Consider the following 17,247-nt stretch of genomic DNA (forward strand, 5'->3'; position numbering starts at 1 on the left):
AAAAAAGAAAAACCAAAAAAAAAACCTAAGCTTTGTTTAACAATACTTTTTCCTTCACCCTTTTGTTTTCTCTTTTCAAAACAAAAACATTAATAAACAACCAAAAATACAAAATACTCAAAACTACTTTCATATTTATGACACATCAAAACACTGTTTCAAACAAAAAAAAAGTTATAATCATGTATGAGCAACTGCAAGGGATTGATCCGAAGATAGTATACATCTTGTAGAGAAATGATGTGGGAGATAAAAGTTATAATTACCTCCTTAATGACTCTAGAAATGGAATGCAAAACTTTGTGACGGTTAAACCATACACTGAGCTGGAAAATAAAAAAATTACAAGTGTTGATGTAGCTCAGAACGTTCTTCAGGTTGTATGTGATCGTCATGGCAGTGGCTGTCTTCTGTCTTTGCCATCATAGGCAGGGAGGGGTATAACTCCGGACAAGGGAATAACAGCTTCAGACGGAAAGCATCAACTCCATTCAAGTAGTAGTGGAAGAGCCGTTTTGCCCTAATAAACCCAAGACGGCCATACAGGGCTAGCGCTCCTTTATTTGTCACTTCTGCTTCCAACGTTACCTTCACCAAAAATTGCAAAAAGAGAAGAAGAATACAGACATGAGCCAGGGTGTTCCCTTCTAACAATTGAAAGAAAATGACAAACCCAATAACACCATGGATCTTACAAAAAAAAAATATGTGCAATATGTTAGTGCCAAAGAAGGAAATATCAGCACTCATCATCATGGCAGGAAGCAGGGGTGGAACCACCCTTGCTTGAGGCATGGGGCCGGCTTCATGTATTCCCCATTAAAAAAAAAAAAAAAAAACCTTATAATCCTTTCAAAATCAAATTTTTACCCCCAAAAAAGTTTTTCTTTTAGTTTTGCCCTCTCCCAACCAAAAATTTTAGTTCCGCCCCTAGTGGCAAGCCCATATCTCATGAACCAAGTCATTCAATTTATCTTTTGAATGGATCCTGTGCACTCAAAGAGAGTATTTAAGGAAACCCATTCCAGCTTTTTTTATCTTCTAATTTGTCAATAAATTCTCTATATTTCTCTCTTCAGTCTAACTTTGGCAGCATAACTCAACCTCGTGCTTCATATCCTTATTTGGTCAGTAGGTTATAACTGGTCTTTGAATGGCAAATCGCGATGAGTCCCGAGTTACAAAAACATAGGGATAGTGTTGGCCTAGAATAAGATGGCAGCATATGAGTAAAGCAAATGAGATTTGCTTGCAGGTAATCTCTAGCACTACCACCTTTATGAAATGAAGTTAAGCTAATGTCTTTCTGGGCAATTGTATTAATCACTTAAACACGAAAAAAAAAATTAAAAATTAAAATGATCTTGGGCACAGATCATAATGCAAGATCTGATGGAACAATAACGCATACCATACAAGATAATTGTAAATGCATCCCATACAAAGAATAGTTCGATATTTACAGGTTTCAATCATGAAGGGAACCATAATGGACTATATGCAATTCCACTCTAGTAATGGTTGCTGGCACGGGTTGAAAAGCAAGGTTATCTTCAAGTACCAATTTGTTACACTTAATGGATTACGAGAAAGGTGAGGGATTGAGGAGGATCTTCTACGTATAAGTAGTGCAGGATGGCTAGGTGGAGATGTCAATGAAAAATATGTTATTCAGATGTATATACTGATCAGTTAAAAAACAAAGGAAGACCAGTACACCGTAAGGCAATAAGATGTAGGAGTAGGGCAAAATAATGCTCCATTATTCTTTTGAAATCAGTCGGTTACTCCATAATCTTCATCACCTTCAGAAATTCGATAATGAAGGAGTAATTTGGAAATAAAATAATAAACGCATAAATATAACCTTAGAATCCATGCTGGCATACCTCTTCACAACCTGATTCCATCATCACTTTGATAGATCTGCTAACAAGTTCCGTAGCTGCAATATGAGGAAATCTCAACCTAAATATTAACAGAACACAATAATATAGCCAATAAGATGCAGGTAAGCAAGGTTGTAGAGAGAGTCTATCATAAACGAACACATTACTGCTTAGAGAGTAGAACAAACCGGTAGCCTCAATTTTGTATTAATGTATTATAGACCTCCATTTTCTATTACAACAAACATTCTCGTCCCCATCAATTAATAAAAGAATTGAAAAAGCTCTAATTGCATCGCTTAAGTTATACAGGAATTCTTGAATCCAAGAGTTGTGAATAACAAGTTCTTCATTACCTAGAATAGAATAACAAAACAGATTATATTTTTCAAGAAGTGCAAAACCGTATGGATCACATTGTGTGTCTGATCAATTGGATCGTTCTTTGTAGGTTTCAAGAATCTCAGCAACTTAAATATAAATATAAAATCATTATATATATGTCAAGCATATGGACATCTCATTCCTCATTATGCCTCCTCCTTACAAGCTCACCTTAAACTCCCATAAATCATAAGAACGGGTTAAGCTGAAAAGCGCATCGAACGGGTTATGTATGCATCAAACTCTTCGATGCATACATAATCACACTATCAACCACAAATCAAACAACCTAAAAAGTTCAAGTACCACACAACATGAAAAGGAGAGGCTACAAAAATTAACAGGATAAGTTGTAAATTAATCAAGGTTATTAAATTAAATTGAAAATCATCAATGCCACAAATTAGAAAATTACCAACGCCTCTGCCTCTATAGGGCTTGATGACAACCAGCATAGCAATGTATCCTCTGAACGTATTCCGATGCTGACCCATCTTACACACTACCGTCCCCACACACTTCCCTTCGTGAAAAGCCTAAACCCACACAAAGAAAACCAAACACGCACACATACAAAAGAAGAAAAAAGAATACGTTAGAAAGAAAAATTTTGGGTTTTCAAAGAAACCCAAGAGAAGTGGGAGCAAAGGGTACCAGGAAAGAGAGTTGGGGCCAGAGATAGACGAAGTAACGGTAGGTAAAGATGGAGTATGGCTCACTGAGTTCTTGGTCGACAAGCGACATGATAAGGGGTAGGTGGTGTTCACCCCCATAGCTCACGTACTCTATCTCCGATGCCCCGAATTCTGATTTCCCCGTTTCTCCTTCTCCTTCTTTCTTCCCTTCCATTCTCCCCTCTCAGTGTCTCTCTCTCTCTCTCTCTCTCTCTCTCTCTCTCCCTGTGCTTCGCGTGTGCGTGTTGGGGTCTGCGAAGGGTTTTGAAGAGCTGGGCTTGCTATGAGAAAGGAGATTGATTTTGGGCTCTTAATAGGCCTTCACATGTAAGGAAGGAGAACTTATCGATTTGTGAAAATCTTACAAATGGGAAAAACAAATGCTTTGAAAGCCCAAAAATAGATAAGGAGAAAACCTGACCAAATTAAAAAGAAACGAAATTATATATAATTGTACAAATTTTTGGATAGAATGCAATGACCCGACTCTATGCCCGCATGTTCGTGTAAGATGATAAATGAGCTCTTACCTATTTATTTATCTAGACAATGCAGTCTGAACAAATGAGAGCCCATATACCCTTTTGTGTAGGCTGTTGATATTACATTACATATAATAATTATGAAATAATTCTATAATATTAAGCGGAAAGTACAATATGCCGATTTATATTTTGTGCACAAGTGACCACAACAAAAATCAAACCCCAATTTCAAATTCTTGAATTCACTTAATATTTGGGTTGGGGTCACTTAAAACTTAATTAGGAGGAACATTGACGCGACAAATTAAGTTTCTAGCTTCCCAGCAAGTCTATAAACTTAGGAGGAAGTCTCTACATGGTTTCCCCTATACAAAAAGGGATATATAAAAAGAATCAAAAGAGAAGGAGATGGAGACAGGGATCCAGGCACCGACATGGATGAGACCAACTTGATATTATTTACTAGCCATCAGATCAGGCTGGTTCCTGACGAATGCCTGTGCTAGCTGCTCAATCAACCTTTGCCGTGCGTCCACATGCCAAGATCCAAATTTCTTCTTCTACAATTTTTTTTTTATATTATTTAATGACTCGGAGTATACTGCCCCTTGTGTAAAGTGCATCGTATGTATTGTACACCTCAATCATACATATAATTTAAAAGAGAAGGCAAGATCGGAATTGATTGCAATTTTTTGTTTCGATTATTATAGCCTATTCTAATTCGATGATCAACTGTAAATGCATGCATGTGAGTGATTTTTTATAGGATTTGTACAGTTTGAAACCTACTCGAATACGTTGGTTTACTCTCTCAATTGCATGCTCGGTTGGTTGTACGTTCAAGACAAACAATTTCAAAAGATCCCAATTACCGTACAAAGCTTGCAACATTAATTTGCTCCTCACTTATGATCTAGCTACAAGATGTTTATAATTGAACCTAACATAAAAATTATTAAGTTTTTTTTAAGATATAATTCCCGGGCGATAAACTGTAATTAGATTGACGGTGCAACCAATTATATTAGGAGATCGAATACATTGCACCTTTCAAATTGCAATTCACGTAATTCAGGTGGATTAATTGTAAAATAAGGCGTACGTCTAATTAAGCTTGATGGAAGGAAAGGTCCAGAAGTGGTGGTGTACACTTCCTAAAGTACATTGTATTGTAGACAATCATTTCCCTCATTTGCTAATCTAAATATTTCCATTTCATCGTCTTGCTGGCACCTCCAAGAGACAAATAAAACCTGACTTTAACGTGCAGCAATGAAAACCCTACAAGCAACTCTATATTTTGTCTTCTCCTTTTTCTTCATCTCCTATCTTCTTTCACTTTTCTTTTTCTTCTTTTAACATGATCACCACCACCAACACTCTTTTCTCTTATTTTTCTTGGTTTTATTGATCTTCATATATAATAAGCTTTAGAGTTTAGATCTGCCTTTTGATACGGTTTCAACTTTAATTTGAAGCCATAGCTGGAACTGGAAGAAACTAATCAATCAATCAATCAACCAATCAATCAGCTTGGATTGGAGTAGCTAGTTTTCATGATCAACTAGAGCCCAAAACTAAGCCAGACAAGGTGGATCGAAGGCATGGCAAGAGATCTCTTCCTTCTGATGTATCAGAAGAGAAGAAGGAGGATCGTCTCTTCTCTCTATATTCATCATCTGGAGATATCTCAGCCTTTGCGCATGTTATTGGGACCGGGGACGGCAGCCCAGCTCAGGTGCAAGCTGGGTCAGTGTCGAGCATGACGGAGCCTGCCTCATCTGAACTCATACATAGTCAACGTAAGTTAATATTTTCTTCTCCTAAAATATATACTGCGCACGTAATCTCTAATTATTATTATTAATTTTTCTAAGCATGACTGCTATTTATTTCTTATAATATTGTAATCTCTCATGCCTTTAATATTGATAGTCATGGTGGTCGGGATCGATTCTTGGCCGAAGCACCCAATCTAACAAGAAAGCTATTTAATTAGCAAATTCTCTACTTCTTTGGGTATCTCGGAATCAAGATGAATTTGCCTGTATATGTCTTTTTCGGGAATTTCTTATTTCTTTTCTTTTTTTAAGATGTATATGAATGACTCAATATAATCTATACAATTTTTAGTAGGCCTTATATATATAGTTTCTGCATGTGGCATGATTTCTTGTTTTTTGAAGCACAAATATGAAAAAACCTCAATTGATGATGAACCAGCAGAAAAAGAAAAATAGTTAAAGTGCTATGAAAAAGAAATTGGGCGATTATGATATTCATTAGCGAATATTTTGTTGAATTAATTTATTGTTTATTTCATAATTACAATCTATATATCCTTGTTGCATTCATATTTGTTAAACAAAGGCCTTAATTTTTTGCAGGGAACGTGAGAAGGCATTATAGAGGTGTACGGCAGAGACCATGGGGCAAGTGGGCAGCTGAAATCCGTGATCCAAAGAAGGCAGCTCGTGTTTGGCTGGGAACATTCGAGACGGCGGAGGCTGCAGCTGCTGCTTACGATGCAGCAGCTTTAGAATTCAAGGGCACAAAAGCTAAACTCAACTTTCCTGAACGCGTTCAAGGAGCTAGCGCTGGGGCGGCTGAGATTGCCTACTTGGCGACCCACCAAGATTCTCCTGCTCCTCCTGATTATTCTCCGCTGCCACCGCTTGATCTTCATCCTCTTCCACGTCCTTTGCCAACTGAAGCAATATTTCCGAACCTTTTGCAATATGCACAGCTGCTTTATAGTAACGATGATAACGAGTTACCCTATGCTGTCTCAGGTCTTCATCATGACCATCAACGTTTAATGCCTTCATCAACTTCTTCAGTATGCCAAGTACAACCAGAAAATCTTCTAAATTCCCAGATGGGAAACTACAGTACTTCGAGCTCTCATTTCTTCCAACAGGGGAGGGATTCTGAAAATAATAATAATAATAATAATAATAATCCATGCCAGGGGAATAGATAATTACGCATTTATAAGGTTCATGCATTTGGCGGTTGAAAATAATGCCAAGAAACATTATGGTTCAGGTTCATACTTGATTCAAATATGTAAAACAGCAAGCTTATTTTCTAGGCTTGCTGCATTTTTATAAGTAATAATAATTAAGGATGCATGTAATTATATGGTTGTGAGATTGGTCTATATATATATATATATATGAAACCAATTGAGAGAGAGGGAAGTCTGCTAGCTTAATTATGCATTTGACTACGCGGAGGCTTTGTTGAAAGGAATATATAAGGATATCCATCAATTGGTTTGCAAGAGCAGTACGTCTCTTTTACTTTTATGCTTCTGGCGGTTTTTGATATTTGACAAATAATAATCTCTGCATAGCGACAATATTGGTAATGGCATTTAGTAAACACTCTCGTCAAAATTTATGGCCAAGTGTTGAAATAGTGGTATGGAGTGTGGACCATGCAAAAGTAAAACCTTGACCATATCGATCTAACTTCAATTAATATTGGGGTTTCAACTTTCAAGCACATCATGGTATAGGCTCATGAAAAAAACGTTGGTCCCCTTCTAGTCCTAATTTCCTTAATTAGGATTGAGATTCTTTGTTATTGGACCGTCATTTTTGCATAAATTTTGGTAACTTATAAGAAAAGATTATAGAGCTCACCTTTTTGTCACCAAATAGATTATAATTCATAGACTACTCGAAAGTCGAAACATATAAGTCCACAACCACTTCACCTAAAAAAAAGATTATAATTTTTTTATGAAAATTCAAACAATCTAATAACAAAAATTAACATCCCATTATCCATTAGGGCCACCCATCATAAGGGAAATTGATGGAGAAACGGTAGAAGAATAAGGTTCATAGTAAAGTTCAGAAAAGTAAAGAGAGATGGGGATGGGAGAAAGATGGCTAGAGAGGACATAAGAATCTATAGAAGCTTCTTCACGTGATGAAAAGCTAAAGTTGGCACTTACATATATATATATATATATACACAAATTTTTACGGTGGGTGTGAGTCGTGTGACCAGAGGACCCGTCCTCTTTGTTTTTTGAGTGAGTGAGGCGTGGGAGGCCTATAAAGCAGAAAATTCGCTTTCAATATTTGCGGCTGTACGTTGCTGCGAAGCCTGCGATTCGGTTTCATAATTCATGCCACCTGCAGGAAGTAATGAGTCTCCAGTAAAAGCAGAAACCATTCAAGCATAGCCGTTTATTTTTGTAACTCACTAACCCAACATATTTATATATCAAAGATTTTCTCTTTTTTCATAACCAAGATCGATCTCGTCTTTCTTCCCTTTAAGCTGGCAAAGAAATCTGCAATATTTGAATTTGCTTCCTATTCTTCGAATATACTTGCCTTGATATATCACACTTTGATGCTGTTGAGATTTCTTGTCATTCATATTTGTATCCAATTTTATTCCTATTCTCGTTGATCCTATTCTATTATAAGTAGTATAGTTTGAGGCCTCTCACGGATAGAAATTTTTTTCAAACTGGTTCAACCTACTCTAATAAGTGACAAGTATCATATCTCACATATTTTCTTTAATATTTTAACAATCAGTTATATTGTTATTATACTAATCTAGGAACTCAAACATTAATTTTTTAAGTACAAAAAAATATTGAATGACATTTATTACTTATTAGATCGAGTAGATTGAAGAAAATTTCAAACTTTGTCCCCTCACTCACACATGTAGGAGTCTCAAAGTCCATGTGTCACGACAAAATTACTTAGCAAAACCAAGAAAGAAGAAAACAAAATTGAGCAATGGGTCACACAATTCAAATTATTACGAGACCTAGCTAGAACGGAATCCAATGTGATGGGATACTGTGTAATTGCATATATGACAAGGTTTTGCGTGGACATGGAGTAAACTTGTGGCATTGTATTGGAAACCACACGTTGAAGAGGATTATTTCAGTGAAATAATTCCCTACTACCATATTTTTTATTTTATTTTATTAATAACAATAGTCTTTATATAGAATATAATAAGATGACACCTAAATTATTAAGAACTCCTAATTAATCTTAATCTTAATTTGTAATATCCTAATTTTAATTAATTAAAATTTTAATCTTTTCCCCAACACAAAGCTTACTTTAAAAGTTAAAATCGATGCAAGGCAAAGACTCATCAATTGTCTTCAAGACGTAACTTAATCGGTTCGGACCATACCTAATGAAGTAGAGATTATTAGTTCGAATTTTTATTTTCCTCTTTTGTGAACATGTAAAAAAAAAAAAAAAAAAAAAAACACTACTCATCAATCTAAGTAATGCCTCTTGATGGTTCCAAATGGATCATGCCGTCAGTATCCCTATAATTGTAAAGCCTACTTACCCTTTAAAGGTGGGCCTGGGCCTAACAGGTGAAACCCACGTCCCCATCTATATGGGCTGTCCGAATTGTAAAACATCCTAATTTAAAAAACGTATATCTGAGGGGTTACCTTAGTCCATACCTCCCAGGCTCCCACATTCCACAAACTGACAAAGGGATGATTTTGTAATTAGTGATTAAAAAAAAAAAGGCGGAAAGGCGAAGGCAAGTGGGAGTGTGGAAGTGGGAATTTCAAAAAGCATGAACGGACGCGAAGCAAGACTCCAAAACTCTTGGAGTTGGAGCGTTCTTTTTAACCAAATTGCGGCTAGCTTTTTAAAAATATCCTCTGCAGTGAGCTCGCCTGCGCCACAAGAAATTTGCTCTGCCTCTTCTCGCTCGCTCTCTCTCTGGGGCTACTTCACCAACACTGCAAGACATCACCGGAAGCTCTATCCGTGAGAGAAGATTGATTTTTTTTTTAATCTTCTGTCCCTCTCTGGACGTGGAGGGTAACGCCTCTGAAACTCCTCAGATTTGATCTCCAAGAAACTTAGACAAAACAAGGTAGTCCTTTCGTTTTCTTTTCTTGGTTAATTTTGGGTTTTTAATTGATAGGCTATTTCATATTTCCATGGAATTTGATTGTTTGGTTGAGGATTTTTTTTTTTGTGTGTGTGTGCGCGCTTTGGTATAGTGGGTTTGGGTTAATTTTCTTTGTTGGTCAGTTGGTTGCTGGGGCTGCTGATTTTGGTTTGGTTGATGGGTATGATCTGTAATTGTTTGAAATTTTATGGGTTTTTGTCGTTAATTTACTTGGGTGATTCTGATAATTCGCATGCATTTTCTAAGATTTTGTTTGGTTGCTGAGAAAGTTTGAGGGGAAAATAGATGTAAGTTTTGCTGCTTAATTGGTTTGCAAGTGAAGGGAGATTCTAATAGATTTCCTGGATAGTTGTACAAAGGGTTATTTAGAGGATTCCCGTCATTTTTCTTATATTTAAGAATTTAACCTAATTTTACTGGATCATATTAAAATAATACATCACACTAACTTTCCTTAATCATTTTCTATATCTTCAAAATATTTGTTTTTTATTTTATTAAAATAATATTTTATTTTATTCTAAAAACATGTTTCTTTTTCTTGCCATCTCTCTCATCTCCGTCTTCTTTCTCTCCCTGACTTCTTCACTCTCATCTCCTTCTTTTCTTTCGCCCCAGCCGCACTTCTCGCCCTTTCTCGATCTCACTCTCTGCCTCACTCTCATCCCCCCACAGACCAGCAAGCAAGAGGAACAACCACAGACCAGCAAGCATAGATCAAGAGGAACAACCAGCAAGCAAGCTATAATGATTTTGGTTTCTTGAGGGGTTCTGATTTTGATTTTGATTTTGGTTTCTATTTTTTTGATTTTACAATCTACCTTTTTTGGTTTCTATGGTTGATTTTTGCAATCTACTGAATTAGTTTCATCAAGTTGAAAGTTGTGCATTAATCCTGTCCCTGCGCCGCTTCTCTGCTTGGCTATGGCTCTTGGAAGGAGTCGCACCTCCATCTTCTCCAGCCCCTCCTCCTTCAGATGGGAAGCCATGGAATTGAAATCTGGAGCTGGTGGAAGCTGAGACATGGAGCGGCAGGGACCAAATTTATACAACCAGCAAGCAATCTATTGGGTTTCTATTTCTATAGTTGATTTTGGTTCCTTTTTTTTTTTTTTTTTTTTTGCAATCTACCGTCTTCTTTTTTTGGTTTCTATGGTTGATTTTTGCAATCTACTGGTTTTTTTTTTTTTTTTTTTTTTTCATCTGGGTTCTTTTGCAATCTTCAAATGGCTTGTGTCCAGATGAAGTGCAGAAAAAGAAGAGGACGGAGAAGAACGGAGAAAAATAATGGAGACGTGCGTAAAAAGATGTGAGAGGAGAGAGTGTTTTGTTTATGATTATAATAATCATATGGATCGCTAGAGTGTATTGGGTTCTACTAGCATATGATGGTTTAAGGAACCATTTAAGGAATCTGCCGTGAGATTTTTTTTGTAATTTTTTGAATATATTTCCTACACATAGGATCAGACTCCCTTATAGGGAGTTTACTGTGAATGCTCTTGGTTGGGTTTACCTCTCCCCCATTCCAACGTTTTTCCCTCAACTTTCTCAACCCCAAACAATGCTTTTGTTATTTTATCATGGAGCCATACGAAGATGAGTTGAGAGCAGGAGAGACTCAGTAAGCATGCTTAATTTCAGATGTATTAATTCTGAGAAGTGCATAGACAACAATGTGTGACTTTATGCGTTGTGTTTAAACGGGGTTATTTGCAATATTGGTTTATGTATAAGGTGGAATAAGGCATCCAATAAAAATTCTAGAGCTAGCGACCCACGATTGTTTCTTGTATCATTCATGCATGCTTACTTGATAATTGTGAAGTGCCAGATGTTCCGAGTAAGTGCTGATTATCCTTATAGTGGCCTACATGAATATCGCTCCTGTGTCAGCACGAATGTGCATATATGCTTGAGTACATTGTGTTTGGACCAGCTGTTTTGCACAGAAAGGTTAGTTTCTTTACCTTTTTTATTCAAAGAAATGAAAGAGTACTGTGAATGTTAATTAATGAACCTACTTCTTTTCGACTTATCATGCATTTTGCTTCTTTATGTTGGAACTCTCTCTCTCTCTCTCTCTCATGCATGTGAACGTCGTCGCGTGTGCTTATTTGATGCAATAGTTGATGAGTACATGCTCATGGAGCAATCTTGTTGTTTAGGTTGACATGGACAGCAAAGCTAACTCAAAAATAAGCTTGGTTGTTTAGGTTGACATGATGGGTATGCAATCCCAATTTGATAATCTGGATTTGCCTCCTGGAATAGATGTGTCACTTCCTTGGTTGAACGACTCGGATCGATTCATGTGCAAACATACCAGCTTCGAGTACAACAACTTTAGTTATTTCAGATCTTCCAGAAAGCAAAATGCAGGCAGCTGCTACAAGCAGTTCAACCATCCCTACAGAGTCAAGTTCAAGAAAAAAGAAGAAGAAAATGCAGTTACAGAAATGCTTCTGTAGCTGTCCATCTTAAGAGTTAAAAGAGCATGTCAATTCAACAAAAATAGACGGAAATAAACGATAGAATGCAAAGAAGCATTTTTCTTGAGCAATTTGATACTGTGGATGATTTTTCAGGTCATCATTATAGCCGCATGGAGTTTTCAGATGGGAGGTGACTTTAGTTACTTGCAGATATGGTTTATGTTTGTACTTTAAAGAAAGCAATTTGATATTGTGGATGCTTTTTCAGGTCCTCATTATAGCCACATGGGCTTTTCAGATGGGAAGGTGACTTTAGTTAATTTAGTTCTTTGGGTCCTCTTTCTTTTCAATGTCCCTCTCTCTCACGCACATATATTCAATAAGCTACCGATCATTCGTTTATGTCTTGCAAAAGTAATTTATGTACAGTGTGCTCTCCCCAACCCAATTCAATTAGTTTTTTCATAAGAAATTGAAGATATGATTGTTTTTTTGGCTGGAATGTCCATCACCCCGTGTTAACTTGTCAAAATTTTGGGGCCTTAATTAAATTTTTTGATTGGTACTTTCTTGCTTTTCATGATCTAGGGGGGGAAAAAAGAGATGAAAAAGCTGGACTCTTGCTATTGTATTTTTTTATTTTTTTTAAAAAACCATTATTTTGAAGCTAAGAGTCTTGAATTTTCTTATTAAATTATACAACATGAACTTCAGCCACATTAATAAAGTGAAGTTACCTGGCAGTTAATTCTAAATTTATCAGAGATATATATTAGTGATACTAGCTTCAAGAATCAAGATATTTGATATTGGACAAAATTTTCTCATACTCTATAAAACTGTCATGTGTATCTTGAGCATGCGAGAAACACATGGTTTTTTAATAGAACTACTAAAAAACCTATGTGTTTTTCTCATGCTAATTAAAAAATCATGTGCTTCTCATATGTTAAGAGATACACGACAAATTTATAAACTGAGTATGAGAAATTATTTAATTTGGAAGAAATGTATGTTCATTGATGTTTATGTTTCGTTTCAAATTATGCTAACTGTCAATTACATTGTTTTGCAATAATTTAGTCTAGACAAAACAAACAATGGGAATTCTGCAGCTTCCTGAACAGTCTTTGAACCCAAAACCCATCTCTAAAAGAGAATTCGATGACAACGGAGATGCAAGTGTTGTTGCATATAATGAATGGCTGGTACGTAGGCTTACACTTCTGGCATGAATGCAGTAACATATTTTATTTAGCCATATAAATATGGTATTTGATGACCTATTATATATATATATATATATATATCATGGTCCTGTGAGTCATATTTTTGTTTATACTGTATTGAGTTAGATCATACAGAACTGGGATTCAATGCAATGAGGTTATTCATATGCAATTGACAGCTTAATGTGAGAACTTTTTTGGGCTGTTAGGTCCATCTGCTTAGGTTGCTCGGGCATATGTGATTCGAGTAACACATTTTCTTTTGGCATGTAAATATGGTCTTTGATGACCTACTACATTGTTATATATACATAGATGGTATTGTGAGTTATATTTTTGTTTATACTACTATATTGAGTTAGATCATGCGGGACCTGGATCCAATACAATGAGGTTGTCCATATGCAATGGACAACTTCATGTGAGAGATTGTCTGGGTAGTTTGAACCCACCTATGCAAGTGGGACCCGAACAACCTTTCACATGAGGACATTGCACGGGACCCTGATTCAATCATGTATGCTATCATCCGAGTAAAACTATGCTTTCATGTACACCAATAGCAAATTTTATGCAAATTTTTGCTCTCTTGCATGCATAAAGTAATATTGCGTCTCTATTTGACTATTTTTTGGATTGCTTGCAGACAATGCATCAATCTGCGCTATACACTTTTGAACAAATGATGAAAATTGCTAAGAAAAAACAAATAGTTGTATTTTTGGATTATGATGGAACTCTCTCACCAATTGTCAATGATCCTGAAAAAGCTTTCATAACCGACAAGGTAAAAATTACTCATTACACAACCGAAGATGCTGAAATTAAATTTTCATTTTATCCTTTGGTACCTTAATTACTTTTTTTTTTTTTTTGTGTTAATTTTATAAACTCCACTCGATTAAAACTGAAAAAACAAAGGAAATTTAAAAAAAAAAAAATGTACACTCAATTTTTATATGAAAAATTCTTTCTATTATTGGAGAAGATTTCGATCTCAGATGTTGCATATTTCAAAAAATCTCACTGAGGTCCCATTAATGGCCATTTGGATTCGGTGGGGGTATGTATATATATATATTCTTTTTGATAATATTTCAACTTTTGAAAAAAACAAAAATTGGCAGATGGAAAACCCCAATAATTGGTTGTTTAAATTGCACTCTATTTGCCTCTGACTGCTAAATTATGTGCAATTCGAATAGCCAATTGCAAAAATTCTTATTTAAAAAAAATAACTCTATATCTCATTTGGTAATAAACAAAACGTTTCAGCTATTTTTTTGCCATTTTTACAAAGTGATTTGTGCTTTCATGCCATTTATACTGGTTGGTAAGACAATTATGTGGACGTGCATGCAGATGCGATCAACAATACATGAAGTTGCTAAATGTTTCCCTACTGCAATTGTTACTGGAAGGGCTAGGGATAAGGTATACTGTTGTCTGCTGCTCAATGCTCATACACAATTAGTAAATTATATAAACTGTATCGTGCATTTGAGCTGATTGAAATGTATATTTCTTTACTATTTAGGCAGTTGAATTTGTAAAACTAAAGGATCTCTGCTATGCTGGAAGTCATGGGATGCATATATCAATCCCATCAGGATTCTTAAAAAGCGCAAAGCCTGAGGATCAAACTCATATTGCCGATGAACAGGTACTCGTTAACTTGCAGTATTTTGAAAGAGTAACACTAGAAACCAGCTTGCATTTCAGGCCTTATAATTCTATCTTAACATGTTCTCTAATCTTTACAGGGTTTTATCAACTTCTACGCTGCAAAGAAATTCTCATATAAGCTAAAGAAGGTAAGGATGTTGTATAATCTGCTATTACATTTTTCTCATGCTTTATTGTTCTAAGCATAACACTAATACTGAATTGCGTAGTGTCTCTAAAATACCATGTAATAGAGTGATGGAAATGTCTCTATAATTGTATCTTTCATTTTCATCTTTTATTCTCTAAAAGTTTCATGTTGTCTTTTGCAGATAAAGGAGAAACTACTAGAAAAGACCAAAGGCATAAGAGGTGCCATAGTTGAGGACAATAAGTTCTGCATCTCTGTACACTTCCGATGTGTAGATGACGAGGTACAACTTAGATTTCTGGTAAAAAAATCAAACACAGAAAAATAATTCTCAAAGTTTCTTGGATGCTAAGATTACATATTCTTTTATGTAGTTAGTTGACAATGTTAAGAAGATTGTAGACTCTGTCATCGAATCTTATCCAGAATTTCGCGCGGGAGAGGGTAAAATGGTACATACGTACATTAGATATCTTTATTCGTAAGATTTGTCCTTTTTTGGTAAAGTTTTTATTTGCATTTGATTGTAATAATTATCTTTTTTCAATTCATATCACTCATTGTGAAGTTTTGTTTAACAGGTTATGGAAGTACGCCCAAATATTGAGTGGAACAAAGGTCATGCTTTGGGCTATTTACTAAACACTTTCGGGTTTGATGCCCACAATGATGATGTCCTCCCATTATATATAGGAGATGACTTAACGGACGAGGATGCCTTCAAGGTAATATGGGATCTTAATATGACTGTCGCATCCCTATAAATATTGAACCCAATTAGAGGGGGAGTCCGAATTATGCAATTCAGGTGACGGTGAAGAATGAGAAAGGGCATATGCAAATTCTATCTTCCCAGTAGCCCGAAGTACGGGATTCACCTACTTGAAATTAGTGGATCATGCACCTGTCCTTTCTCATTCTCTGCCATAATCGCTTGTGATTCGGATTGGAAAAATCAAGACCCCAAACCCCTCCCCCCCACCCCAAATAATAATAATAATAAAAAAAAAATTATGCATGTAAATAGGGCCCATGCTAATGTGATTTGTATACAAATGCTGCAGTTTATAAAGAAACTTGGAAGGGGCTTTTCTATCGTTGTCTCGTCCATGCCAAAAAAGACGGATGCTTCATTCTCCTTACGTGATACAATAGAGGTCATGGATTTCTTGACAAAGCTTACCGGGTGGAGAAAAAGCTCTTCTTCGGATTAATCTAATCCAAATGCCATTATATCTTAACTCACCCGAGCAAACATCTTTTACACCAAATTACTTGTTTGGCAGAGAAAATCCCTTCCTTCTTTGAACTTGAGTCAGCTTCCAACATGTTCATGATATGTGGAGAGCGCATAAATGTCATTTAATAATTGGTCGGGACAATTTAGCTTTACGGCCTACTTGGTAAACAAACCTATTAAGTTGATGTGGGAACTAAAGAGGTGCTCTAAGTTTGAAGTTTGATTTGTTAGGAAACTAAAGAGCATCATTGCAGATTAAGCTTCTTTATTCTATGTAAGAACAGTTCTGTTGATGTGTTCCGTGTGAGTGCAACTATTGAGATCATTAAAAAAGGGTGTCCGATAACCATTCATTACATATATGCTTTAAGAAAATAATTATGCTCGAGGTTGACCAATCTAGCTTATGCGTGCATTGGGTGGAACACTAATCAAGGACAAGAGGATAAGAAACCTAGGCCTAACCGCTTCATTTTAGCTGCAAAACAGAGGGACTAATCTATAGCAATACAGTAAATACGACACTAAATAAATTGATTGCTCAAGAAAGGTTAAAATAAAAATAAATATCACACAATGAAATCCTTTGGATATTCATGATGAAGAATAATACCATGAGAACATAAGGAGAATACTTTGCATTTTTCAGAGTAAAAACAAAATTTATAGCATGACATTAAAGACAAAGAATGCATTTAATAAAGAAATAATTTACTTTGGTGCACTCATTCACAAGAAAGACAACTGATGAAAGTCATTCATAGCAGCATCTCTCGAGGAAATGGCATAAGAAGCCCTGTTTATTTTGGGGAAAATTGAGGATCATAACAAAGAATGCAAGCATATATTGAGAGAAATGGTAATAAGATAGGCTTGTGCGGCACCTACATAAAGCATTTGGGCGAGGACAATGAAGATCAAATTAACAAGTAATGTATGAAATCAGGCAGTTAAAAGCTTTTCCCCAACACAAAGCTTCCTTTAGAAGTTGAAATCGATTCAAGGTAAAAAAGGTTCATTAATCTAAGTAATTGCCCATCGATGGATCCAAATGGATCATACAGTCAGTATCCCTATAATTTTAGGGTGCTCAAATTGTAGTGCAATTTTGATAGCCCATAAAGAGAGTTGTATGGCCCACTTACCATATGA

At 35.8% G+C, this 17,247-nt stretch overlaps 3 protein-coding genes across 6 annotated transcripts; 2 read left to right on the top strand and 1 right to left on the bottom strand.

Annotated features, from left to right (window-relative positions):
- Nucleotides 1–107: 107 nt before the first annotated feature.
- LOC132181457 (N-alpha-acetyltransferase MAK3-like) lies at nt 108–3,213 on the bottom strand. Its single transcript, XM_059594690.1, has 4 exons — nt 2,928–3,213; nt 2,689–2,809; nt 1,890–1,945; nt 108–588 (listed from the first exon to the last, which is right to left on the bottom strand). The coding sequence occupies exons 1-4, from the start codon at nt 3,120–3,122 to the stop codon at nt 343–345; spliced, it is 618 nt and encodes a 205-aa protein (XP_059450673.1). The 5' UTR covers nt 3,123–3,213; the 3' UTR covers nt 108–342.
- A 1,737-nt stretch (nt 3,214–4,950) lies between these two features.
- On the top strand, nt 4,951–6,670 carry LOC132180686 (ethylene-responsive transcription factor ERF113-like). The gene is made up of 2 exons (XM_059593592.1): nt 4,951–5,237; nt 5,823–6,670. Exons 1-2 carry the CDS (start codon nt 5,198–5,200, stop codon nt 6,416–6,418), a joined length of 636 nt encoding a protein of 211 aa, XP_059449575.1. The 5' UTR covers nt 4,951–5,197; the 3' UTR covers nt 6,419–6,670.
- Nucleotides 6,671–8,996: 2,326 nt separating this feature from the next.
- On the top strand, nt 8,997–16,367 carry LOC132180685 (probable trehalose-phosphate phosphatase J). 4 transcript variants are annotated; one of them, XM_059593589.1, is made up of 10 exons: nt 8,997–9,336; nt 11,210–13,018; nt 13,686–13,826; nt 14,402–14,473; nt 14,577–14,702; nt 14,803–14,853; nt 15,037–15,138; nt 15,230–15,307; nt 15,437–15,580; nt 15,920–16,367. In XM_059593589.1, exons 2-10 carry the CDS (start codon nt 12,911–12,913, stop codon nt 16,067–16,069), a joined length of 972 nt encoding a protein of 323 aa, XP_059449572.1. In that variant the 5' UTR covers nt 8,997–9,336; nt 11,210–12,910; the 3' UTR covers nt 16,070–16,367. The 4 variants fall into 4 exon arrangements, with proteins under 4 accessions (XP_059449572.1, XP_059449571.1, XP_059449574.1 ...); XM_059593588.1 differs by having other exon boundaries at nt 9,000–9,336; nt 10,617–13,018; XM_059593591.1 differs by lacking the exon at nt 8,997–9,336 and having other exon boundaries at nt 10,490–11,331; nt 11,592–13,018.
- The last annotated feature ends 880 nt before the right edge of the window (nt 16,368–17,247 follow it).

The sequence above is a fragment of the Corylus avellana genome, chromosome ca5 (genome assembly GCF_901000735.1).
Source record: "Corylus avellana chromosome ca5, CavTom2PMs-1.0".
In the NCBI taxonomy this organism is placed as follows: domain Eukaryota; kingdom Viridiplantae; phylum Streptophyta; class Magnoliopsida; order Fagales; family Betulaceae; genus Corylus; species Corylus avellana.

Excerpts from the sequence above, each read along its gene's own strand:
- LOC132181457 (XM_059594690.1), bottom strand. The coding sequence starts at position 3,122 with ATGGAAGGGAAGAAAGAAGGAGAAGGAGAAACGGGGAAATCAGAATTC. Across the intron at positions 1,946-2,688 it reads CTATAGAGGCAGAGGCGTTG|CTACGGAACTTGTTAGCAGA; the intron begins GTAATTTTCTAA and ends CTCATATTGCAG. Across the intron at positions 589-1,889 it reads TGGAATCAGGTTGTGAAGAG|GTAACGTTGGAAGCAGAAGT; the intron begins GTATGCCAGCAT and ends TTTTTGGTGAAG.
- LOC132180686 (XM_059593592.1), top strand. The coding sequence starts at position 5,198 with ATGACGGAGCCTGCCTCATCTGAACTCATACATAGTCAAC. Across the intron at positions 5,238-5,822 it reads TGAACTCATACATAGTCAAC|GGAACGTGAGAAGGCATTAT; the intron begins GTAAGTTAATAT and ends AATTTTTTGCAG.
- LOC132180685 (XM_059593589.1), top strand. The coding sequence starts at position 12,911 with ATGGGAATTCTGCAGCTTCCTGAACAGTCTTTGAACCCAAAACCCATC. Across the intron at positions 15,308-15,436 it reads GCGCGGGAGAGGGTAAAATG|GTTATGGAAGTACGCCCAAA; the intron begins GTACATACGTAC and ends TTTGTTTAACAG. Across the intron at positions 15,581-15,919 it reads CGGACGAGGATGCCTTCAAG|TTTATAAAGAAACTTGGAAG; the intron begins GTAATATGGGAT and ends CAAATGCTGCAG.